At 51.1% G+C, this 25,912-nt stretch overlaps 7 protein-coding genes across 7 annotated transcripts; 3 read left to right on the top strand and 4 right to left on the bottom strand.

The window, feature by feature from the left end:
- Positions 1-1,829: 1,829 nt before the first annotated feature.
- CTA7 (Cta7p) lies at positions 1,830-3,821 on the bottom strand (the record flags this gene model as incomplete). Its single annotated transcript, XM_018854481.1, has 2 exons — positions 1,830-3,530; positions 3,660-3,821. Coding segments are annotated over 2 exons (1,863 nt in total), but the record flags the coding sequence as incomplete, so codon positions are not given.
- Positions 3,822-9,359: 5,538 nt separating this feature from the next.
- Positions 9,360-10,196, top strand: METBIDRAFT_10344 (uncharacterized protein; the record flags this gene model as incomplete). Its single annotated transcript, XM_018853745.1, has 1 exon — positions 9,360-10,196. The coding sequence occupies one exon, from the start codon at positions 9,360-9,362 to the stop codon at positions 10,194-10,196; it is 837 nt and encodes a 278-aa protein (XP_018714661.1).
- Positions 10,197-15,352: 5,156 nt separating this feature from the next.
- On the top strand, positions 15,353-15,811 carry HIT1 (Hit1p; the record flags this gene model as incomplete). The annotated part of the gene is made up of 1 exon (XM_018853744.1): positions 15,353-15,811. One exon carries the CDS (start codon positions 15,353-15,355, stop codon positions 15,809-15,811), a length of 459 nt encoding a protein of 152 aa, XP_018714660.1.
- Positions 15,812-16,014: 203 nt separating this feature from the next.
- Positions 16,015-17,089, bottom strand: CGR1 (Cgr1p; the record flags this gene model as incomplete). Its single annotated transcript, XM_018858625.1, has 2 exons — positions 16,015-16,980; positions 17,060-17,089. The coding sequence occupies 2 exons, from the start codon at positions 17,087-17,089 to the stop codon at positions 16,015-16,017; spliced, it is 996 nt and encodes a 331-aa protein (XP_018714659.1).
- A 710-nt stretch (positions 17,090-17,799) lies between these two features.
- Positions 17,800-18,822, bottom strand: METBIDRAFT_10341 (cell proliferation protein; the record flags this gene model as incomplete). The annotated part of the gene is made up of 1 exon (XM_018853743.1): positions 17,800-18,822. The coding sequence occupies one exon, from the start codon at positions 18,820-18,822 to the stop codon at positions 17,800-17,802; it is 1,023 nt and encodes a 340-aa protein (XP_018714658.1).
- Positions 18,823-20,564: 1,742 nt separating this feature from the next.
- METBIDRAFT_38485 (chaperonin-containing T-complex subunit) lies at positions 20,565-22,160 on the top strand (the record flags this gene model as incomplete). Its single annotated transcript, XM_018857009.1, has 1 exon — positions 20,565-22,160. The coding sequence occupies one exon, from the start codon at positions 20,565-20,567 to the stop codon at positions 22,158-22,160; it is 1,596 nt and encodes a 531-aa protein (XP_018714657.1).
- Positions 22,161-22,256: 96 nt separating this feature from the next.
- Positions 22,257-23,963, bottom strand: SAS10 (rRNA-processing protein; the record flags this gene model as incomplete). The annotated part of the gene is made up of 2 exons (XM_018856610.1): positions 22,257-23,147; positions 23,184-23,963. 2 exons carry the CDS (start codon positions 23,961-23,963, stop codon positions 22,257-22,259), a joined length of 1,671 nt encoding a protein of 556 aa, XP_018714656.1.
- Between the last annotated feature and the right edge of the window lie 1,949 nt (positions 23,964-25,912).

Below are 25,912 nucleotides of genomic sequence, written 5' to 3'. Positions count from 1 at the left end.
GTAATGTTCGATATACGAGGAACTGTTTGATGGTTCCTGGTGATGTAGGATGGATACTGGTAGTGTTCGATAAGTGTAGTGAATATTTGATGGATATAGTGAATACTTGATGGGCATAGTAAGTGTTGGATGGTTGTAGTTACTGTTCGATGGGTACTGGTAATGTTCGATATACGAGGAACTGTTTGATGGTTCCTGGTGATGTAGGATGTTTACTAGTAATGTTCGATATATAAGTGAATGTTGAATGATCACTGGTAATGTAGGATGGATACTGGTAATCTTCCAAAATTACTGGAAACGTTCAGTAGTTACAGTGAATGTTCAATGGGTATAGTGAATATTTCATGCTATAGTACATGTTCGATGGTTCCTGGTACGGCAAAGTGAATGTACCGAATGACCCCAGCTATTCAAATGGGACGGGCCCAAATGGTTCAAGTTATACGAATGATTGTATGGCCCAAATCACGCAAATGAGACAAGCCTCTCAAAATAACCTCGAATCGCCCGGGGCAAAACTCCACGGTTCAATCACTCCAGGCATTGGGCCCAATCGTCAGGCCAGTGCCTTGGATCTCCAGGTCCGCTCTGGGCGCAGGGTGAGAATGCGCTACGCATCGCTCGATTGACCACGCTGTCCATAGCAGCTGCGAGCACATGCGCACGCGCCATGCAGCACGCCCGATGTCTCCGTCATATACCGGGTGCATGAAAGATTTTTCCGCAGGCTCAGGCGCACCATGCGCGCCTGGATGTTCGGTAACATTCTTGTGCGCATGGGCCAATGTTGCCCCGCGCTGAAATGTGCAGCACAAGTTACTACTCAAAACCTGTAGCCCAGCCCAGCTGTTGAAAATGCATGCCTCGTGCTGCTGCTTCTGACCAGACTCGAAGCGGCCGTGGTACGCAAGAGAAAAAAGGCGTGTGGTGCATCCAACGCATCACATCAGAATAGCCCGGCATCCGCTGTGCATGGGCATGCAGGACGACATCCGCCGGCATTCAGCCCAACACGACGTTCGTCCATCATGTGATTCGAGCAAGCACGCCGTCCAGCCGCTGACACTCGCCAATCTTGCTTTCATCTTTTCTTGCCTGGCTGCGTCTGCCCGAGCTTTTTGACTTTCGTGTATTTTTCACAAGGCAGCCTTGCGCCGCTTTCCTCGCACAACCTTGTGCCCTCTTAAGTCCGACGTTGCGACTCGCGCCTCTATCGGCATGATTGCCAAGCCGTTCCAAACTCCGAGGTTCTAGCCACGCTTTCCATCTTGTACTCGCTGAATCGAGCAGTGTCCAGCCGAGGTGACTCGGCGGCCCAGCCCCATATTTTGCCGCCGTTTTTCATTGCCAAGGCCTAGTCCTACTATGCTGACCTCGTATCCTGAAGTTGTATTTGTGTTGCCCCGTAATACATGCGCTTAGACATACCGATTGCGAATATGCATGTCGAGGCTTCGCATAGCGTTGTTGGTAGTGCAGAAAGTCCCGGCAAAGTGCATATGCCGCTTATCATTCCTGGAGTTGGTCGGTCCTTTCCTGATTGTTCGGCTGGGTCAATTGAATAAAACGTGGCCGGCCTATGGGCCACAGCTAAAATCAAGCCACTTGTCGAACCACGCAAGGTTTTCCAAATATTCTTCCATTGAGAAGTCAACATCCCCACCAGGCGTGGTTTGCTCTGGGTGCAGTTGCGGCGTCTCTTCCTGAACCACTTTTGAGTCCCATCGATTTCCTTCCACCGTAGTCTTTTTAGCATTTCCTGATTCCAATTGCTGGGTATTGCCTGGGGCGTCTCCTGGCAGGTTGTCGAATTTTATGGAAATCAGATTGACCGCCGACGAGCCATGATCTGTGCCAAGCTCGCGGATGCCTTTGAGTGACTCTTGGTAGTGAAGAGACATGATGTGGTTCATCATCTTGAAGAGCCAGCGGCATTCCTCAACCATGCGGAACCGCAGTTTGAAAATCAATTCACCGTTTTCATCATACACGGGAGAATCCCGTATTACCTGTAGAACGGCCATTGTGTCTTTTATTAGCCGACGCGATTCTGCGACGTGGATCCCCCCGTTCACAAACACAAGGCTGTTGACCCCCACAGTGAGGATGAGCTGGAGCGTGAGATACCAGGGCGCGTAAAGGCCGCCCGAGTCGAGCACCTTTTTGAGGAGGTAGATGATGTCTTTGTTGCACTGCAAGATCGTGGAGATTTTCATCCCTTCGATCGAGACTCGGTGCCCGAAGATGCCGAAGAGCATCTTGGCATGGATGCATTGGATCAACTCGTAGAAATGTAGCTTCACTTGCGCCTTGATCAAAGACGAGGCCTCGGCATTTGGCGCGTCTGGCCCGTAGATGTCTTCCTCGTCGTCGAACCCGTTAGTATCGAGCCACTCTCGCACTTCGTCAAACTCGCGTGTCATTTTCTCGGCGGTGATCAAGTCGTGGTTGTTCGAGTACGCCAAGTTCAAGTAGTGGGCAAGACGTGCTATGTGCAACATGGCGAACGCCGGCACGGTGATCCAGTCGTCATTTGCGCTTTCCTTCTCGAAGTCGAGCAGCGGAAACATGCGCTTGATCTCATCCTCACACATGCCGCTGATGCGGCCGCCCTGTAATCCAATGATGCGGTCGAACGAGTAGACTGCGTAGAATATGCGCTTCGCCTTGGCAACCTCGTACGCCGAGCTATCATGTGGTATCTGGTCGTACTTGCCAAGCCCCATAGAGCGGCACATGTTGAGTGCATGCCCAAAGCTCAGGTGGCACGACGTTTGCCTGTGCGAGATGCGTAAGTAGAGCGTCGAGAGAAGCCAGCACTGGATGAGCTCGAACGACTCCCACTCGGCGGAGAAGATCAGGAGGACCAGATGCGCGTATTTGTAGAGTGTTTCCTCAACGAGTAACTGGGCCCTGGCGGGGCCCGCGGGTTTCATGAACTCCATGAAGCGGATGCCCAAGGCAAGGATGAGGCTGAGCATGGCCGCAAACAAGGCCACGTTGTTGGTGGGCCGTTCCTCGGGGAGCACGTCACGGAACGCTTTGTACTGTTCGCGGAACACGCTCTCGTGCACTATCGCGTAGAGTGGGTTGATTTCCTTGAAGAAGAAGTCAATGAGCACCTCGCGGTGCTCGGAGGAGAGCTCCGCGGGGTCGGGAAACGGCGGTAGCGCGTCGGGCCGAAGGTAGTGACAGCCGGACATGTTGAAGCCAAAGTAGTTGGTGCGTGGGATGTGCACCTGTGCCTGTGCCTCAGGCGAAAGGCCATTGTATAGCGACGAGCAGAGCTCGATGGCCAACGCGGCCTGGTAGCGGCGGCAGAGCCGCCACTTGCTACTGGTGGGCCGCTGGATCACGACAATGTCGTCGAGCTTGTACGGCAGGCCCGTGTTGTCGACGCAGGGCCCGTGGAACGCGCCTTTTGACACCACTGCCTCGAGGTGCCGCACCTTGTGCTCCAAGTAGCGCACGTATGCCGCGTCCGACGCATGCACAGAGGGCTCGCTGCAGTGGGCCCGTTTAGCGGGCTGCGGAGCCGCGGCTGCATGCTCGTCGCTCGCGGTCTTCACGCGTTTCGCCAGGGCATTCAGCTCGGGCGGTGTCGCTGAGTGGGAGGCGCCAGCGGCATCCTGCGTGTCCGAGGCCTGCGCTTCCACAGACGACCCTTCCTCCTCGGCTCTCGGCGCCGACTCCACGGGAATCAGCGCCCGGTACCGGCACGCCAGGTCATGTTTCTGGCAGTTCAAGCACGGGTACCGGCCGGAGCATTTGATTTTGTGGAGCCGGCACCGCTCACACGCCTTGTTCACGCGCACGCGCAGGCGGTCCGCGCCCGGCGCCGCGTTGACAAACCCGTTTTGGGGCATGCCGGGCGGTTCCGTGTCGTCGCCAGGCCCGAGGTCCAGGTTATGTCGCGCGCCACCAACGGCCTGTGGGGCTGGCGGCAGCGGGCGGTCGCGTGGCGTCGAGAAAAAGCTGATTTGCGGTAGCGGGGCGGACTCCGGCACCCGCGGGGCCGTTTCGGGCGGGCCGTGGGACGACGGGTCGCCGGGGTCGCGGTTCTGCAAAATGCGATGGTATCCGTGCGGCGCAGACAGGGCCGGCGGCACGTGCCGAGCGTCGTAGTATGGCGGCACCGCGTACGCCGAGTGGTGCCGTGCAAAAAACAGCGGCGGGCCCGGAATGTGAGAAGCTGGGGGCGACTGGGAATGGGTTATGGGAGGCGGAGGCTGGAAAGTCTGTGGCCACGGCACATGGCCTGGTGGCGACGGCCCGTACAGCGTGGAGGCCAGGGTGAGCGAGGCGCCAGCATATGCCGGCAGCGCGTGGGGGTCAGGATCACGCTTCATTCGGGGTGGCAGGGTTCAGAAGGCTGGGGCCTGTTGACTGCCAGTAAGCCTGGTGAGACATGATATAGAAGGCCCTCAGTAAGCATGCGCACCGGGACCTGCATGCCGCGGCTGATGCTGCGCGTGAGAGATAAACCCTGCATGTGGCGTTTAGAACATTGACGGTGGGGAAGGTCGTCCCCGCGCCACGTGGCCCGCGCAGATCGGGCGCGGCATGTGCAGCACGCTTACGGGTGCGGCTGCGCTGGCGGGGCATTGCTTTTTCACGCGGGTCACGTGACGCGGCGGGCCTCGGCCGGCGGCCTGTGGCGGCGACGCGATGTGCATTGCTGGCACTGAGCCGAGGTGACCCCAAGCCCCTGCGATCTCGACCTCTTTGGTGTAGGTGGCTGTCGCTGGATTCCATGGCGTTGGAGATGAGGCTCGGCGTCATGGGCTTCCCCGGCCCGCGTGTGCAGGATGCTCTCTTGAGCTGCGCATACATGGTACTCAAGTAAGATGTTCGATTTGAGTTGTTTCTGGGACATGCTCGGAGATAAGCCTGCATCATCTCCTGGGACTTTCAGGATGTGGTGAATGCTTCTCAAACCACTGCCTCTGGCAAACATAACGAGCAGAAACCACGCCATTGTTTCCCCTGCCACTCATGCATCGCCGTTATTTTGGTCCCGGCAGTTGTGCGCATAGCGTGTGTCGTGTCGATTCCCGCATAATGACATCGTCAGGGTGCTCTGAGGAATGACCTCGTTGGCGCCGGAGACCGGTATTCACACATGTGCAGGTGGGCATCTCGACCGCTGTATTGAGGCATAAAGTGACTCACGACATGCTTCCGACTTTATGGGTGGGCATTGGTCACAGAATCTAGTAGGCCCCCGCCCTGAAGAGGGAGTTTGGCGGAAACCACGATCGTGGGCTGCTTGCGGCAGCCTTGAAAATGCGTGTCGCGTAGCCAGAATCTGTGCACAATGTCACTTTCCTTAGGCGATGGGCCCCGCACCTGAATGTGAATTTGGAACTAAATAGACCCTTTTTCGATCCGAGAATTCACCCGATCACTTTAGACCGTACGTCATGCGTTTCGTTGCACACAAGAATTCGGGCAGCCGAGAGTTCCAGCACTGGGTCAGGATAGACCATAGCCCGGCTTATCACCTGCCATCCACAATACGCTTATGTTCAATAATTCCACTTGAGTGGTTTTGAAGCCCGACCAGAGTCGTCTCATTTTATGATCAGGCTGGTCTAGGCTGGAGCTGAGGTTTTCATGTGCAGAATCAGTACTGTACGCTTTTGCCTCCGATAAGGGCTAGGAGAATGTGAGCAGACCCAATCAACCGCGAGAAATCCCATTCCCTGGTTACGGCTTACAAATGAGCCTCAATTTACACGAAATGCTTAATATTTTGCCGATCCCTGAGTGTCAAAGAAAGCTCGGCTGCTTTAGCGGCTGTAGTTCCTCCGAATTCGGAACCTAACCATCATGAGCCCAAAATGCTGTTACCGAGCAACATGCGGAAACACGAAGCCCAGAACCGGTAGGACATACTTCTGTGTCACCATTCCCACGTCAGTGTTATACGCATTGTCGCGAAATTCGATCGGCTTCAGTATTGACACTGGCTAGTCGTTCGCGGCACCATTTTGTATTGTCTGGTTATTTCCTGCCTGTATATACGCTACAAGAGATAATTTGTCAATGCATTTTTGGTAGCAAGAAGGAAGCCTGTCTCTAACCGAGACCTTATCTACGGGTCGATATTGTGAAGAATTGCGGTTTGCCTGGGATGCAAAAATCAAGTTTGTGTGTGGTGAACATTGGATTTCAATGCGGCGTGGGGGTATGGCTTTCTCTGCTACTAGCGCTCAGTTCTTGCGCCAAGTGATTGCATGATACAAGTCGTAACCCTGCCTTGGATTGTTTCTGCACCCGGAGTGGCAAAAAGTGAATATGCCGTCCAGATCCAGGTCCTTAGTTGTCTTGTAGACTTATCGGTCGGAATTGCGTATTCCTGCTCCAAGTGGAAGTGGGGATCCGAAACTCCAAAAGTAGAGCTGATCACCAAGGATCAGAGCGTCTTCTTTCACAGGATAGTTTGGGTACATTGGGCACCCGATAACGGGTTTCTATACATGAAAACAGGTTGAACCCTGTCAATCCACGACCCACGTGAACTTCCCATATTACAAAAATTGGGCTCATATCCCAACACAGGGAAACACTAGGATATTCTCCATAGCTTAGCAGGATGACGTCGTGCCTCCCACAAAATCTCAGAGCCTCGTTGTGCCCATGTAGATTCTCCAACTTTTCACATTCCCGAAGTACATGTTCATCATACGAACACCAGGTAATGGCCACCTGTATCACCTGGGAAGGAAAATAAATATTTTTCGCGGCTACCAAATAACACTTCTGTAGGGCCCCACTTCATACCTGCTGTGAAGCTCAGGTGACCACGGAAAGATCGATGGTTGACGGCCAATAATTCACAAGATGTGTCCTGCAGATATGCGGGAGAGAGCTATTATAGTTTTGCCTCTTTGCCAAGATTTTGAAACAGCATTTGACAAAAGCGCAAATCAGGCATCCCCGTCTCCTCAAGCAGCCACCCCACATACACGCTCAGGAAGTATGTTTCGAGTATCTCTTGGAAATCCATAGCAAGCAGAAATGAGAGCGAGGCAGGGTACAAAATAAATATACGACACTTGAAATCTGCGACAGATTGGAGGGTAGAACAGAAAGGTCTATTTAGTGATGCTACGGTCTGCCTATACGAGGAGTGGAAAATAATATCTCATTGCAGTCTCACTATTACTGCAATCTAGTGAGCAGGTACCAGATTTCAAAAGTGCGCTCGCCAGTCCCCTGTTTCGGATTTTCTACTTGCCGGCCCATGTCCCCCGAAAAATAGAGTATACGGCACACAAGAGCATCGCGCCATCCGCATTGGCCTCACCCCAATTGGGATACTCAGTTTTTTTTTTTTTTTTTTTTGGTCTAGGCGGGAGGGTGTCTCACATGACTCGGGGTGAATCTGTAATGTCCAAAATTTCAGTCCTCACCCAAGCTCCCTTAGCCCCCTGGTATATTTTCGTTTACAACACAAATCATGTGGCAACTGTTTTGAACCATGAAATCGGGAACTTACCTATATTTAGTGCTTCGTATGTGGCACTGCCTTGCTGCACGATATGAGCTGAATGCGTCTCAAACATTTAGGCATAGGGGTGCGGAGATTTTCCTGCCAATAGGGCATGTGTGATCTGAATCCCGAAATAGTAACAAGTCCTGGAATGATGGCTTCCTCGGCCGACTGCTACGAGGCAGCCACAGACCGCGGTACTGCAGATACAGTGACTATGGTGCCTTCAGCAAATTGTGTGTGACCTTGCGCGCAGATTACCTCCTTCAGATATGCGGGCGGGAATGAATGTGTGAGTCATCTCAATTTTCTAAAGATGAGCTACGTAGTGGTCTCAAGAAACAAGTCTGTCGTTCGTGAAATCAAAGGTTGGGAATGACAATTGAGAGCAAAAATCGAGACGAGTGCGCAGCATGTGCATGATATTGTGAGAATTTCAAAAAGTTAAAGCATGCCGCATATGCAGCCGAGGAACATCTAGATGCCAGACATTCTTCATGCGCAGGTGTAAAAGCGAGGAGCCTTTCTAAATGAGTATTACGTCATCTATGAGAGACAAGATGTATCAGTTCAGCTAAATGTCGCTTCGTATGATATGCTCATTGGAGGACCCGATGTAGTCAGTACGTGTTTTACGGCCCTCTCACTACGACCCGAAGCACACCGTGTGTTGGTTACCGACTCGGGTTCCTGCCATGTGTAAGACACAGGGGAAAAAGGTGACTGCAAAAACAGTGGCAACTAAGAGGTGTGATGTAAAAGGAGGAGCGTCTGCGAGATGGTATGCACACCCATTGGCTCGCGCACATATGCAAGTTATTAGGCCGGCTAGAGCAGCATTTATTGTTTGGTTACATTCTATAGCTCTACCTCGCTATCACGTGAGACGAGAGCTGCCGGGAAATAATAGTCCACCTTTATTTTATTCACAAAAGTTGGTTTTCGAAGCACACGTGTTATCGTATACAACCTTTATATACTTTTAAGCCCTTGTGTTTTTCTTAATTTTTTTCGCTTTCGCAGTGGCTTATGCTGCCAGAGCAGTTACGTTCTTCATTACGCAGCTACGGAATCGTTGCCTCAAACAAATCCGACCTTTCTGTTCGTGCAGACAGTTCTGGCCGCGTCTCTCGGCGTTAAAAGTTTTGACGTTTTGCCACGAATGGCCTTGGTGAAACGTGAGGACTTGGCATGCAGGCTGGGTCAGCTGTTTTGAGTTTTGCTCTACGAACGAAGATAACATTCTGTGTTCCCTTTGGTGATTGGTTCGTAAGTTGGGGTTGTTACAAGTCATGCAGATTCTGAGATGATCCTCGGTAATACGGGGTCTGTATCTCAAAGAGCGGAGAAGGTTGGGGCAAAAGCGATCTTCTTGTAGCAAAGTGCGGGCTCCCGCAGTCGGTTCACTTCTTCTTTCGACTCGTGGGCCGGCCTCGTTTGTAAAGGCGTGGATAGCGAGAGGCAACTGCTCCAGTAAGCAATGTTATTTTTTCCAGCCAACGTGATTTCCCTTGTGCTTGCATTGCTAAAGCAGGACCTGCAGGTCTGCTGGGAGTCTGGCATATGGAAGATGCGCGCATGCTTGTGAGCCAGGCGTTGGGCAGCCCAATGGCTGCGAACCTGGGAAACGCCATGGGCGCTCCCTCATGCAGCTGCAATGATGCAGCCGGGAAATTTACATCTTCTATTGTCGCATAACACGCAGAGCGTGAGAAGAGTTGACAGTATTAAAGATTGGCAATTCCACTCGTAGGCCGGGCCGGGGCAGTTCTTACAATTTCACGGTTCCATCCTTTCTTTCCCAAGCAATACTCATTTGCTATCCTTAACACCCCTTCTACACCCATCATACACTGACATGAGCGCCTTCTCACAGACTTTTGTCACGTGCTGCTTTCTTATACTACAGACGAAGAAAAGCGACGGGTCTGGCGGCAAGCAATTGGCCCGGGTGGTTGACTCGCTTGATCTCTCGCCATCCAATCTTGCCGTGGCACTCATCTACCTCTCCAAGTACCAGGCCAACTCGGTCAACAGTCTCGACAACAGCGAGTCAGACTCACTCCATCATTACATGGTCATTGCATCTCTAATACTCGCCAACAAATTCATCAACGACCAGAGCTACACTTTGAAGACGTGGCACAGCATAATCCATAAATGCTCGGACCTCCGGCCGTCGCTAGCGTTGTTGAACCAGCTCGAGCAGAACTTCTTGGCATCCTTGGACTTTGCCTTGAACACGAAGCATGACCCACGGCTCTGGATGCTTTTCCACAGCTTGAACGGCAAGCACGTGACCCAGTTGCGGTTGGCGGTCGACAGCTCCTCGAGTGCCCCTTTCCGGAATGGGGCCAAACGAGGCACGTCTGCCCTCTACAATTACGGCTTGGCCACTCCGCCGCTGGCGTTTCCGATCAACACCAGTCCGCTTTCCTACATCAGTTCAATGACGCCGTCGCCCAGAGAACCATACACACCGGTTGCGTTGCCTACAGGCCTTGCGGGCATAGCGCCTATGGCAACGCAATCCTTCCAATTGTATCCTCTGCCGCTGCTCCAGCAGACCCCGCAGCGCATGGCGTTGGGCGGCGACGAGTGGAGCCAACCTGCAAAGAGGCGGAAGCTCGGCCACGGGATGTGCGGCATGGGATCCGCGCTTGCTCCTGCATGCACCTCCCACTTTAGCGTATGATATTTTTAATGAACACCTAGCATATGGCAGTTTGCCATCATTTACGAAACCAACATTCCTTCTGTAGCACCCGGGGGTATTTCCCTTTTCTTCATCCTCGATTTTTGACCGAGCAACCACTCAAGCCGTCTGTCTCTTGCGGGTTGGAGCTGTGCAAGTGGCATTGGAATGGTCAGAGATCATGTAGGTCAAGAGCACGGGGCGCGTCGTGCATACAGCTGGCTTTTGGGTGAAAAAAGAAAGCAAAAAATATTATACCCTTTTTTCAAGAAACCTATTGCAAATAGGGGCTTGCGGATGCAGCGGAGTAAAAGCGATCCCAGATGTTTCAGCCTAGGCTCCTGCTGGAAACCGGCCGGTCTGGCCGTAAGACCCACGCCACGAATTGGCGGACTGGGACATAGGCTCAGAGCCAAGAACTCACTGAGGCACTCTCCCGTTAAGCGCCTGGTGCCAAGGTTTAATGAGGCTTTTTGATTATTCTTGCTTGCGCTTTGATGAGTTGAGCAGCGGGCCTTGGCCTACAGCCGCTCTGCATGCAGGCACCCGGCCAATGAGATGCGCATAGGTGGCATGTCGGGGGTCATGCGAAAAGCGTGCAAGCTCAGACTGGCAAGGATGGGCGCGGGCTCGTTGGGGAAAACAATACCCCGACAAGGCTCCCTCAGTTTCTCTTGTATGCCCGACTGCCAGTGTTGTGGTTTCATGGTTGTTTCACCGGCCTCATTTCTGGGGGCCCGTAGGCGTATACAACTCCATTTTTCGCTCTTTGCTGAGGTGCCAGAATGCGCATCGACTGCCACGTTGTACTGACCACAATGAGTGGTTACATTTTTCCTGGCTTGGAACAAAGAACTCACAATAAGAACATTTCTTGCCGGGCTGGCCGACCCTTCCGGCAGGCTTAGTTCTTTGGCCCGTCAACAAGCTTTTTGTATTTGTCGGGGGTAGTTGCCCGGTCAGAGCCTAGATTACGAATCGGTCTGGTTTTATGGTTCTCCGTCATAGGGACATTTGACGCGGTGCTCCCGCTACCGCTTTCCGTTTGCTCTTTTTTGGAAGTATTCTCGTAAGTTTAAAAATGCGACCCTCCAAGAATGTGCAAGTCCAAGATTAGTTAGGCCAACTTCGTTTTGACTTCGAGATATTTCAAGTGTCCTCTGTAGGGGTGCCAATACGAGAAGGAACATTGCCCATGTTCTTCTCTTTTTTTTTTTCCTGAATTTTGATTTCGGCCGCTTTTCTAGCTACTTTGTCATGTCACCTGCGCCATCGTAAAAGCGGATCTGGACTCCGAATATGGATATGTAGCGTTTTCGATGATGCATACAAAATCGTGAAGAGATCACAGCGTGCTATTCGCCAGTCAAAACTGGGGTGGTTTTTTTGTATTACCACGGCATCCGAAAAAAACTGTTTGTAACTAGTGAGTGATAATTCAAGCTTGCCGCCTTTTGAAAGACCCGGGAATATTTTTGCGCCATCTGACAGTCTCTAAGAGTCTAACTGAAAAGTAAAGTTGATGGCGTTTGTAAGAACAGAGCATACTGGGAATTTGACTCAATGTACGGGATTCTTTGAGGTACCTAGGATGGAAGGCTCTATTCTTTTCAGGCCCTCGAAGTAGTCTTGTCTGAAGAAATTCAGTGACAGCCTCCAGTGAAACACTTTGAAATCCATTCCACTCAAGTTTCATGAAACTCCCCATAGATTGAGCTACGTGATTATGTCCAGGCAATGCATGTGAGATTTCGATCACTTATCTTGTTTATCAGTCTGAAGCTCTCCCAGTTTCAAACAGCGTATCAAAACACAAGCTTCTTACTTAGCTTCAAAGAAAAAATCAGTGTTCTGAGCTTACACCGTGGAAGCGCTGGCATGACAAATATCTGCGTCGGAGTGAAAGACATATTGAAATCGAAGCCTTCCCAACCCCCAGGTCCAATGTCAAGACCTAATACCAGTACTGACCCCTGAAGAAGGAAAACAAAAAGCCGCAGAAATTTAAGATTGTGGCATTCCCGCAAGCAGCACCTTCTTTCCACGTACTCTAACAAGGCACTCTTTCTGCACAGTTCCCTTCAGAGTCAATCAAGATCGTGCTTGCCACATTCCTTATATGTCTCGTAACTGGTGAATTTCGGTTTTGTCTGAATGTTTTGAACGTTCTCAAAGGGTCGACCTTCCCGCAAGACTAGTCATTAAAGGATAACGTAGCTTTACAATCAGAAGAGTCGGAGATTATAAGGCACACTGTAACTTGGGATGGGTTCTGACAATGGTTGTGAAATGAGATGTCATCCTGAGTGATGGCTCTGTGGCTATGGCATAGATTGTTGCCGAAAAGACACAAGCCATGACTTCTGTAGCTCCAAAAATCAAATATAAGGAGAAAGGCTTCCCGTCGTCAGAGACTAAAATCAATCAGGGAAATAGACTACTCACAAAGAATACTCAAGCGATCAAGTAAGATGGTTTATACGGCTGTATTCTGTGTCTAAGGTTTGTGTTGAATCCGAGTCACAAAATAACTATCAGCCAATTGGTCGAAATGCCAGCATTCAAGCAGATATAAGTGGCCTCGTTGATAAAGATTATACTGCAGCTACATTATTCCAGGAGAGAGAAAATATGCATACCCTGCTGGTACTTTCCAGTGCAACTAAAGCCTAATATCTGCTAAATGGGGATCGAAGTACCATAATAAGCTAAGCCAGGAATCTAACAACTATGAAATGACCATGCGCTTTAGATAAACATTTGGTTGTTATTGGCATCATACACTTGAATTTGGTGGCTATCAACAGGCGTTCTAGATTCTTGTACAATTGTTTAAATCTGAGGCGGAGAACGGGAGTAAGCACATGTCACGCTCAATTTGCATAGAGAAGCACAGTCCGCGAGCTACGTAACCGGCGCTGCTTTGCGTAGATATTGTGGGATACGAAGCTTTGGCGAATGACAAGTTGAACAAAGTAAAAGGAAAGATGGTCACTTCAAAGCAGGTGCCTTGTGTGTCTAGGGTAGAAGTAGCATGCATAACCAAGGTCCTGTTCTTCTCCAGGATCTCAAAGCCACATCAGGTGTATATAGTATATTAAGACATACCCTGGAGTCAACCGTTGATAAACTGATGAGTTAATTACTTCGTATTTTTGGACACTTATATGAGTTTGGGCAATGAAGAGCTGCATCAGCATGGCGGCAGGTTTTGTCGGCTTTGCTGAAATCAGAAACAATGAGAAAAAGAAATATAGGTGAATATTTATTTGACGTCACGATTTTCTGCGAACAGTGGCTGGTTTCGGTTGTCACATTGTGTACTAAGATTTGAATGCCTGGTCTTTGAATTGCACATTTCATGAAGCATGAAAACTTGAATTCTAAGTCACCCAATCTCCTTGGCATGAGACATTCCATCCTCCTTCATACACCTAAGTATATATTTCCATCACGAGTCATTAGTGAAGGCTCAAGTTCTGGATTTTTTTTCTTGAAGTCCAAATACTGCGCATTTGAATGGGATATTTGCTTACTCGCGCAACAACTTGATTATCTCCTGATTCAGCATTCAGCCCCGAAGTCTTTTAACTTTGGCGAATTTACAGAGACAATGACCTGATAAATCTGCATGATGACTCTTTGGAATTCGCTGATATGAGCTGTCAATGATGTATACTATACAGCATCGCCATTTTAGACCGCAAGAGGAGATCATGGTCAACTCCGGTGACAGTCTTCAGGAGTGAGAATTCACGCTACTCGCAAAAAATTCCATGATTTGATGAGCTTTACAATACAGTCAGTTTCAATATTGACGTAAGTCCAAGGGCTGAGAGATGATAATCGTCTCGAGTCTAGGTCAGCTAAGCTGCCGCAATATTGGTGAGCAAGACTACGGTATCTTAACTCTCCAACAAAGAACACGTCCAAGTCCACACCGTTGCTTGAAGCGCACAGGAGAATTCAAGAAAATATGGAAGCGCAAGAAAGCGCAGCTATATAATGAGTGATAATAAAAAGCCCGCTTTTTTCAACAATTTCTGTCCCTTTATAACAGACTTTTCGTATATGTCGGAATTATCCTCAATTTGACGCATGTGAGTAGTTCTTTCGACAGCCACATTACCTCTATAGTCATATCCAATAATAATCCCTTACACAACACAGAAAAAAGCTGTAAGTCTTGAAACAATTTTTCAAACCAGAGAAATAATGGTTGGGATTGCGAGTACAGATTAAATGAGTTGATACCCCACAGGTGCACCAGTTGTGGTCAAGAATTTTGTTTGAATAATCTACATGACTTGGCATAATAGAGAATTAGTCCCCAAACCACACAAGCTTGTCAATCCCAGGAACAGCAAACAAGAACCACTGGTGTATGAGGGTTTGCGATTTGGAAGATGCGAACCACAACATTTCTTTTTCACTGAATCTTGTTGACAATTCTAACAATTGTTGGCTTCAGTCCTTGGTATGCTATGCTTTGCCGATGTTGAGAGTGCTGAGCCACTGCATCATGCTATTGGCTGCTAGAGGTACAATAAAGTACTTGGGCTTGCGCTCTCTGTATGATCTATCTACAGTCGGACTGCGGACTTGCAGAAACACGGCGAGAAGCACTGGCATGCCGGAAAGCCTCCACTCAAAATTGCGCGAAGTGACTGGATCAGGAAATATCGTTTCTGCATGCAACCCGTCTACTCCCAACGCATACTAATTACGTCTGCTAGGATCCCGGGCTTTTCAGATACATTTCACCCAAGCAGATCTCGCAGCTGATTGTTGTACGAGCTGTAGTCTTTCGCCACTTCTTAGAGAATTAGTCACCAAAAATAATCTGCGGTTTGAGCGAGCTCCAAAGCCTATATGCCTAGTTGTATGTACAAGAGTAGGGAATTGCACTAAGCTCATGGACCCGAAAGGTCGTCTGGCTGCTGTGCTTGAGCCTTGTTTCGTTTCTAGCTTCATTGATTTTCTCTTTTCCAGAAGCTTTGATCGTTTTCTCTTTGATTCCATTTCGTTTCTCCACGCTTGTTTTGTTCTGTCCTTCTCGGTTCCAGCTTCTCTGCATGTCGCGAGGCCCGATGGCCGCGACTCGCGGACCACTAAATATGTCAAGCCGGTGCTCATCTCAATCCACAAGTCACATCATGGCACTCGGAACATGCGCCATCTGCACAGAAAACCAGGCCAAATACAAGTGCCCCACGTGCAGCGTGGACTACTGCTCGCTTGTCTGTTTCAAGAACGCAAAGCACTCCCATTTCTCTATCACTAAGCCTGCTCTGGAAGAAAGACCCGTGTCTCCAAGGCCTGTGTCTCCAGTGCCTAGGGAGATTGGACAAACCCTGACACAAATCTTCGAAAAGATCGCCAGAGATCCTGTGATCAAGTCTCTCCTTCAGTATAAGGCTCTCCAGGTCCATCTCTCGATTCTCCTCAAACTCTTGCTGGATTCGCTGCTCACACGAGAACCCATATATGAAAACCGCAAAGAGATTGTCAACATGAGGCTCTGCGAGCTCCGCATGGGAGGCCCGGAAGAAAACGAGTTGGTGGAGGAGTTTGTGCAGCGTGTGCTTTATCTACATGACCTGGAAACAAAGTAGGCTCTTTTGCGGTGCGTGGTGTCTATATTAGAGCGGCCAGTACGAAGATAAGCCACCCAGATAAATAAGGCTGTGAGCCATGGCTAGCGCCGAAGCCGCGTTGAACCTGAAGGAAATAGAAAGGACATACTGCGCCCGAATTTGGCGACTTCCGGAGCCAAACCACTTGTTCCTCCTTCGTTTCGCTCTCCTTCTGCCAGGCCCTAAATTTGCCCGCCCCAAACAGCGGCAGGCTGGCTGTGGGCTTTATGGCCAAGCTTCACGCGAAATAAAAACCCGCCCAAATCGCCGGTTTTGTCCAAAGCATCGATTTCGGCCCCAGAATCGAGGAGGTTCTGGTGGCCCGTGGTGATGTACAACTCGTCGTCTGCAGCACCCCCTAGCCCGGTGCACGTGACAAGCTCTGCCGGGACCATGAGCTTCTGCTGGACCTCTCCCCTGCTGTCATATTTGAGGACGCTGGAGGTGCTGAAAATAGCGTGGTAGAAGTCTCCCTGCGAGGTGCAGGAAAGCCCGTCCGGCTCGGGGCTGGAGACCCCCGGGTACACGGGCTGTATAGCAAGCAACGGCCGCTTGTTTTTGAGAGTCACGTGTTCGTGGTCATAGTCAAATTGCCAGACCGTGAACGTCAACGAGTCCGTCCAGAAAAGCGAGTTTCCGTCGTTACTGAAGGCCAAGCCGTTGGGGATGTACGCGTCTTTCACCATTGTTTTCACGGACAAGTCCGCAGCGGATATGCGGTACAACACGCCTGCAGGCTCGACTTTTCCCTGGGCCTTGACGGTGGGAAAGTCGTTCATGAGCCCGATCCAAATGTTGCCCCATGGATCGATAAGCCCGTCGTTGGACCGCAAGCTGGCGGCCGATTCGGCACAAAGAGGATACTTGACCATATAGGCAAATTGCTTTGTTTTGAAGCTGGCCGTGGCCACGCCGTACTTGGCACATGCCAACACGATGTCTGGATCTTTGGTAAGGAGCACGGCACCAATCGATTCGCCTGCCTCTGCAAACTTAAGCACCTCGTGCGAGGCCTCTAAATCAGCCTCGTTGTCTAAACAGACACGGTGGATTTCAGCAGAAATAATGTCCACCCATAGAAGGGTATTGTTGGCACGGTTATACTTGATCCCTTCGAGGAGTCGGCCTCTGTATGAGGGCAACAAGATCTGGGTGTTAGTGTAAAAGCGTGGCAAAAGATGGCGCAATAGAAATGCGCAGTATCACGGGACATGTCGATTGACATACATTCTTGGCGTCGATGTTGGTTTGCATCATTGGTTGGAGAAGTAGTTCAGTGCTGGTTGCGGTTCCCCCACTATATATGGTGCATCGGAAAAACAGGCGTGGGGGTCCCCGCAGTTGCGCGGGAATGCTACCGCTTTAGGAAGGTGGGCGTATTAGCGAAGCGCCTGAGACCCGTTGGCGCGTTTTGCAAAAAAAGCATGCGTGGACCATCAGACCAAGCTTGTATGCTCGGCCGACTCTCTGGGGTCACAAGGCTTAAAAGCAGGTTCTGCAAGAAGAAAAGCCGTCTCGAAAACCAAAATATATATTCGCGTTTCTTGCTGGGTTATGTATTCGTATTCATGTCTGACGATGGTCCGACCGTGCTAGTGTCTGACAGAGGGTACCCCAGCAATATATGCACTTTCTGTCAGAATGGACATTTGCAGCGAACCAAAAAAAATAACAGGTTGCAGCTGGAAGTAGTACAATATTGGGCTGGGAAAAAACACCAATCTGCAGAAGCCATATTGCTTCCGGCCAAAACATCAATTCGCTATGTCACACAAAAGTCGATATACAGGGAGAAACGGATCCAATATAGTCTCAAGAGCTCTTCTGCAGAGCTGGATTGGATCCATATAAGCTGGCGTGTGTCTTCCAAAAACACCACTGAACCACCGCAAAAGCCATATTTGCAGACTCGTCCGCAGGATTTGGCAAAACCATGGTGTATAGAAACTGGCTCTGGCACATGCTGCCTATGCGTCTTTGATACCCCACGTTTTCGCCAACTCCACCATCGCCTCAGTGTTCATCAGAGCATCCACGACCTCAATTGGCACCTGGTTTTCACTGTGCTCCTTTCGGGCCATGGCCCCCAAATTCGTCTCTGTGATGAGCCGAAGCTCGAAAACACCGTCATTGTCCTTTTCGAGAAGCTCGTGCCACGTGAAGAGAAGACTGTCCCACTTTCTAGCAAACGGATTGATATCCACAATGCTGATCTTCTCGTGTGGGGCGGGCACGTACACATCCATGATGTAGTCTTTGAGTGGAAAAGCCGACTTCCGAATGACCTGTGTCTGAAACCTCTCGAGCAAGTCGACGAGTTTTGGGTGCAACTCCTGGAGAAACTGGTAGTGGTTCATATCGCGCTGGGAAACGCCGAGAATCCGGCGGTTTTTCACGAAAATACGGAACTCTAGTGCAGGGTTCCAATCCCTGCTCCATTTCTTGAGCACTATTTCCGGCTTGATGCGTGGGCCTCCATCCTTGTCCTCGCAGTCGTCGTATATATGGCCGTCCAAGTCATGTGCAATGTGATCCGACGCATTTAGGAGAAGATAGATGTCTGCATTCGACGTGCACTGGAGGGAATTGTTGATCAAGATCCACCGTGCGTCTTTTGGAGCCGACCAATTGAGCTTGGGCATCACGTGCCTCCACTTCCCGACAACCTCTTGTATTTTCTTGTCGAAATCAGCAAACCCAGCACATGGATTTTCGGCCTGTGCTGTACTTGCGCCCGACTCCTGGATATCGTCTTCCCAGTCGCTATATTCATTGTCACTATTTGCAGTTACATAGTCATCGTAGCGAGCAGGCGGCAACCGTATACTGTCGCTGTTCAAGTACTCCAAAAAGGCGTCTGGAATGTCACTTAGGATTCTGGCTTCCGGGATATGGCTGGCGAAGTGCGGACTCCAGGAGGAATACGAGCATTCGTTGACCTGTGCGCACGTGACCGGAAGGTCGTTGAACGTGAATGCCAGTTTCGTCATGCTTTTAGTACAAGGCTTGCATTTAAAGCGAGGCACCCACGAAGGCAATAATCTGGGGAGATTAGAGGCCCGATGCGAGATGAGCCCAGCACACCCGTGCCTCCCGTCCACATTGGCTGCAAAGTGTTTCAGCAGCCAGGAATCGGGTGACTCGTGTTTAGCTAGTTTTAGAAAAATAGAGCTTGGGCTGTAGAGACATGGCTTTTTTTTTTCTGATCTAGGGCCCAGATTTTGTTGAAGTTTGTCGTGATTTTGGAAGGATGCGAACTGCCGGTATTAGACGCAGTGGCATTTCTCTTCCTCTGATCAAGATCTAAACATGAGTAACAAGTGGAATATTGTGGATCCGTAAAAGAAATTAAAATACAACTAAGGTTTATCGGGCAGGATATAGGACTTTTAAGCACCAATACGCACATGGCCACAGGGGCATTGGGACTTGAAGGCTATATCCAAAAAGAACTCTTGTAGAAACTTGCTTAACCGTCTTTTAATTTGCTTTTCCTCAAATAAATTTTGATTTGGCATTCATGCTGATACGTATGATACGAAAGTCATGTTTTTGGCATAAGACTCCGAGAGTTTCAAGGTTCAACTGCCCACTGACCTTTCTTTTTTCTCCGGTTAAGTTAGAGGTCGCCCAAAAGAAATACAAGGCTTTTTTGGAAGCTCTGACTGATCTATTGCTTTTGTGATGCAGTGATGCTTACCAGCACATGAGGCTGTTATAGTAACACCATATTTTGCAATGCATTGCAAATTTCGTAGGCTACAATATACAGTCCCTCCCAGAATCAAAGCCCCTATGACAGCACGACAGATCAGAGTCCAGGTGGCAAACCCGGAAAAGAGTAGCCAGCATATTAGGAAGACTAACTTCACACACCATTTGAGCTGAAAGCATCAAGATGACATGGAACCTCCTACCGTATTTTCGCTGCCGGCATGTTGGGTGGCAATCGTCTACTACGTTTCGATTCTAATATCTGCTTCCGATTCCAGACGAACTTACTTGGAAGACACGAAACCCTACTCAGAACCATCGCCAAACGTTGATTTTGAGCCCGTCTACTTTTTCTTGTATATTCGAAGGCAAGGAGCGCCGGTATATTGATACGTAGCTTCTAATATGTCTACGGAACACGTTACATGTCTGTCCTGTCACGTGACTCTCGGTACTATGCACAGTCATTCACTTGCGACAGTTCTGGCCTTACGTCAAAACAACCACGTCAAAATTACGAGCAGTAGTGCACGTCTTTTTCCTGTACCAAATAAGCCGGAGAACTGAAAGTGATACTTCAAGTAGGATCTCCAAAAGTGTCTTTCTCGGGACATGTGCTTTCGATGCATGATAATCAAGTTTTTTCCTTTCTCACAGTAAATGTTGCAAAAATACAAATTTACAACATCCCCACTATGTTGATGATTAGATGTTGATGAATACTACCAAAAGGAAATTGACCAATGACTGAGAAAAAACAGAAGACACCAACCACGTCAAAGAACCGTTTACCCGATCCCATTCACAGTTTATTCACTCAGCTGATTTGTCTAGCCGCCGAGGACCCCCTTCACCATACCCCAGATCCCACACCCGTGCACCACGCATCATGAGCAGCGCGCATCACCAGCGCCGGACCCGTGCACCGTGCACCGCGCGCCGAAAAACCAAAGAACATGAAAAGAAGACTCCCTTCACTGTCTTCCAACCCCCACCTAACGCACACCAATCCCCAGAAATGCCCCCCGCGAGAACCCCAGCGCCATCGAACGCCACGTTCCGCGATAAGGAGAAGCCGCAGGAGGTGCGCAAGGCCAACGTGCTTGCTGCCCGCGCGGTCAGTGACGCGATCCGCACGTCGCTTGGTCCCAAAGGCATGGACAAGATGATCCGCACAAAGAACGGCGAGATCATAATTTCGAATGACGGCGCGACCATTTTGAAGCACATGGCAATCTTGCACCCGGCCGCGCGGATGCTCGTGGCCGTGAGTGCTGCGCAGGACGTCGAGGCGGGCGACGGCACGACCTCCGTGGCCATCTTGACCGGCCTGCTTTTGGCGGCCGCAGAGCGGTTGCTCAACAAAGGAATCCACCCGACGCTCATTGGCGAGCTGTTCCAGCGGGCCGCGGCGCGTGTCTGCGAGGTGTTTTTGGAGATGTCCCACCCGGTCTCGTTGGGTGACCGCGAGGTGTTGGTCAAGGCTGCGGCAACGTCGCTCTCGCTGAAGATCGTGGCACAGTACTCGCTGGTCTTGGCGCCATTGGCGGTGGACTCCGTGTTGAAGGTGATGAACAGCGAACAAACAAACGTCGATTTGAATGACATCCGCCTCGTCAAGAAGGTCGGCGGCACCATCGACGACACCGCCTTGGTCGATGGCGTGGTGCTCACGCAGACGGTGGCGAAGAACGCCGGCGGCCCGACGCGTGTGGAGAAGGCGCGCATTGCACTTGTCCAGTTCCAGTTGTCGCCACCCAAGCCGGACATGGAGAACAGCGTGGTGGTGAGTGACTACCGACAAATGGACAAGATCTTGAAGGAGGAGCGCGCGTACTTGTTGAACATCTGCAAAAAGATTAAGAAGGCACGGTGCAACGTGTTGTTGGTGCAAAAGTCAATTTTGCGTGACGCAGTCAGCGACTTGGCCTTGCACTTCTTGGCCAAGTTAAACATCATGGTCATCAAGGACGTGGAGCGCGACGAGGTCGAGTTCTTGACCAAGGCCACGGGCTGCAGGCCTATCGCCGACATCGACAACTTTGCCGAGGACCGCTTGGGCTCCGCTGACTTGGTGGAGGAGGCCGAGTCCGCAGGCTCCAAGATTGTGCGCATCACCGGCGTCAGCACGAAAAACACCCGCCCCACGGTGTCTGTGATTGTGCGTGGGGCCAACCTGTTGGTCTTGGACGAGGCCGAGCGGTCCATCCACGATGCGCTCTGTGTCGTGCGCTGCCTCGTGAAGGAGAAGGCGTTGATTGCCGGTGGCGGTGCGCCCGAGATCGAGGCGTCGCGGGTGTTGGCAAAGGAGGCCACCCGGTTGAGCGGAGTGGAGCACTTTGTGTATCAGGAATTCGCGCAGGCGTTGGAGGTCATCCCCACCACGTTGGCGGAGAACGCGGGCATGAACCCCATCAACGTGGTCACGGACTTGCGCAACAAGCACGAGATGGGCGAGAAGAACGCCGGGATCTCGGTGAGACGGTCTGGCACCACCAACACCTTCACTGAAAACGTCTTGCAGCCCACGTTGGTCAACACTAGCGCAGTGACGTTGGCCGCGGAGACGGTGAAGTCCATTTTGCGGATAGACGACATTGCCTTCAGCCGGTGAGCGGCGAGCCCTGCGCCCGCCATGAGCAGGGACGCCGCACCGAAGCGCCAAGGAGGAAACACAAGCGCCGCACGCGATTGAATATATAATACACACCTACTGGAGCCGCACCGACCGCGACAAGCCCTTCTTGATACCGGTCTTCTCGCCCTGGTACGGGCCGCGCGTGCTCTCGTCGTACACCTGGCGCACGGACTTGAGCTTCTTCTGGGCCTGCTCGTACCGCTTTCTCTTCTTGACACGCGCGTTTCGGTTGTCGTTGCGGCGGTGGGGCGTGAGGCCCTTGTTCTTCATGATCTGGAAGTTCAACGCGCGCTTGCCGTGCTCGTCCGCGTGCTCCGCCAACTCGCCCAACCGGCCCAACTGCGCCGCCTTCTTGGCCTGGCCGTGCGCCGTGCGCCGCGCGTCCTTCTGCTCCAGCTTGGCCTGCCGGATGCTCTCGTAGTACTCGCCCGCGTCCTCGTTGATCTGCAGCGCCAGCCTCTCGTCGCCCGAGCCGTAGTCCTGGCCGTCCAAGGCCTCGCCTATCGCGGCGCCGCCCAGGCCCTTCTTGCGTGCCTCCTCGACAAGCCGCTGCTGCCTCTCGAAGAGCCGCTCGCGGTAGGGCAAGTCCAGGTCGCCGTCGAACCGCTCGCTGGCCGCGTGCTTCTTGACGGCCTGGTCGATTTTGGACGTGTAGAAGCGCAACGACTTCTTGCGGCGCGCCTTCTCCTCGCGGTCGATGGCGTCGGGCGCCGAGGCCTCGGTGTAGTCGCCCGTAGACACGGCCGTGGGCCTGCGGATGGCTCTCTTGGCCGTGATGTCGATGTGGACCGCGGGCGCCGGCACGTGCTCGTCGTCCGAGCCGGGCATGTCCAGGTCCGTGTCCTCGGAGTCGGTGTGCACGTGATCGGAGCCGGGGGTCTCGGGCTCGCTGGCGCCCGACATTTCCCGGTCACCGGCACCAGTCTCACGTTCACCAAAAGCCTCATCCTCACCGGCACCTGTCTTACCCTCACCGGCAAGGGCGCCGGCAGCAGGCACCGTGTCTGGACCGAGCCCGCGCGCCTGTCTCCACACTTCCCGCGTGCCGAGAATGGACTCCATGACCGGGTGCTCCTTCATGGAGAAGTGCGGCCCGGCCCGCATGTGGTCCACGAAGAGCGAGAAGTACGAGCAGATGGAGCCGAGGTACGCGGCCAAGGCCACGGCTTTGGCCCGGGCAAGCGGCCGCGGCGCGTCCTGCTGGAGCCGCGCGAGCCGCGGGCGCAACGCGTGGAACTCCGCCAAGAGCGGCACGAACTCGGGGTGCAGCGCGCCCAAGAGCTGGAGCCTTTCGGCGTCGTCGAGCGCAGACCAATCCACCGCGGCGTCCGCCACCACCGCGTCCGCAAACGCGCCGGCCGGCGCGTCGGCGCCGCCCACGTGGGCGTGCCAGTCCTGCATCATGTCCTCGTCCACAAAGTCGTCCATGGCGAGCTCCTGCAAGTGTTTTTTCTGCTGCCTGAGCGCCTCCTCGGCCATGTCCGCGCCGCCATCGTCGTCACTGATGTCGTCGCCGCCATAGTAGTTTTTTTTGGAGCCCCAGCGCTCGCCGCCGTCGTGGGCCGCGTCCTCGTCGTCGCTGGCGCCGTCCTCGCTGCCGGAGCCGGCGTTTGAATCGGACTCGTTTTGGTGCCTGAGCCCCAAGACCTCTTCTTCGGAGTCGTCGTCGTCCGACGAGCCGCGGCGGAGATAGTCGCCGGCCTGATCTAGGAGCACCTGCTCGTTGCGCGAGTCGAACGCGTCGAGCTCGTTGTCCGAGAGTTCGTGTGTGCTGGCCATTCTGGGGGGTGTAGTGGAGACTCTTTTGCACTGGGGGCCGAGCTGAGCATCTCTGCGCCGCGCTGTGTGCAGGCCGCGATGCCCTCCGCCCGGCCCGCCGCCAAAAGCACAGATGCCGGGGCTGGGCGCGGGCTAATAAGGCGGCGGGGCCGGGTGATGTGGCAGATGGCGTGGGGCCGCCGGCGATTTTTGGGGGGCTTCTCGGCGCCCAGCAGCTCCAGAGACGGGGACTGCATATAGAGCCCGCTGCTTCGTTCGTCCGGCGAGCGCCGTCATCTGATGCAATGGTGCTGCGGAAGGCTCCGGCAGGAACGCCGGTCATTGCTGATACAGGGCAGTATCACGCTGTTTGGTTGGGATGTAGTTGCTGTTTGACGGCGCGATCGTTTTGTCTGATCGTTGTGCTGTCGCTGGTTATTTTTGCTGGTGTTTATCTGTTGTTTGATGGCTGATTAAGTGGTGTATAATCGTTGTATAATCGCTGCTGTGCGCTGTTCATTCGCTGTTCATTCGCTGTATAATCACTGTTTATACGCTGTATATTCGCTGTTTAATGGCTGTTTAAGTGCCGTTTATTCGCTGTTTATATGTTGTTTGATGGCTGTTTAAGTGGTGTATAATCGTTGTATAATCGCTGCTGTGCGCTGTTCATTCGCTGTTCATTCGCTGTATAATCACTGTTTATACGCTGTATATTCGTTGTTATTCGCTGTTTATTCGCTGTATATGCGTTGTTTGATGGCTGTTTAAGTGCCGTTTATTCGCTGTATATTCGCTGTATATTTGTTTAATCGTTGTTACTGGCTGTTTATTCGCTGTTTATTGGCTGTTTAAGTGCTGTTTATTCGCTGTATAATCGCTGTATAATCGCTGTATAATCGCTGTATCTTCGCTGTATAATCGTTGTTACTCGCTGTTTTTTCGCTGTTTATTGGCTGTTTATTCGCTGATTAATGGCTTTTTGAATGGTTTTGAATCACTGTTCAATCGCTATTTAGGCGCTGTATATTCGCTATCTATCGTGTTATCCGCTGATACCTCGCTATACAAGCGTGGTTTGGTTGGTATGGTATTGCCGTTTGATGGCTAGATCATGGTGTATGATCGTTGTATAATCGTTGTTAATTCGCTCTTTAATCGCTGTTTTTTTTGGGCACTCGCTGTATAATCACCGCCTACTCGCTATATAATCGCTGTTTCATTGGTATATAATTGCTGTTAATGGCTATATCATTGTTATACGATCGCTTATTAATGGCTGACTATTAGTTGTTTAATGGCTGTTTAATTGCTATATAATTGCTGTTGTGCGTTGTTTATTCGCTGTATAATCGTTAAATAGTCGCTGTTTATCCGTTGTTTAATGGCTGTTTAAGTCCTATTTATTCGCTGTATAATCGTTGTATAATCACTGGTGTGCGCTGTTTAATCGCTGTTTAGGCGCTGTATAGTCGCTATATAATCGTTGTTTAATGGCTGTTTAATGGCTGTTTATTGCTGCTTATTCGCTTTTTTAAAATGGTTTTATTCACTGATTGATTGCGATATAAACGCTATATAATCATTAAGTATTCGCTGTTTGACAGCTGTATAATCGTCGCTTACTGGCTGCTTATCATCTGATTAATCGCTTTTCGAATGGTTTTTATTCACTTTTTAATCGTTATTTGATCGCTGTTTGATCGCTGTTTAACGAATGTTTGATTGCTATATAATCGTTATATAATCACTATCCATTCGCTTTTTTTTGCTTCTTGAATGGGACTTAATTGCGACATGATTGCTGTTCAATCGCTGCATAATCGTTATAGAATCGCTGTTCATTCGTTGTTCAATGGCTGATTAATTGGTATATAATTGGTATATAATCGCTGTTTATCCGCTGTTTAATGGTTGTTTAAGTGCTATATAGTCGCTTTTTAGTCGCTGAATAATGGCCTTTTCAATTG

Source organism: Metschnikowia bicuspidata, assembly GCF_001664035.1.
Source record: "Metschnikowia bicuspidata var. bicuspidata NRRL YB-4993 chromosome Unknown METBIscaffold_1, whole genome shotgun sequence".
Classification (NCBI taxonomy): domain Eukaryota; kingdom Fungi; phylum Ascomycota; class Pichiomycetes; order Serinales; family Metschnikowiaceae; genus Metschnikowia; species Metschnikowia bicuspidata.
Note: the sequence above shows the minus strand (reverse complement) of the source record. Positions and strands in the feature narration are given on the sequence as shown.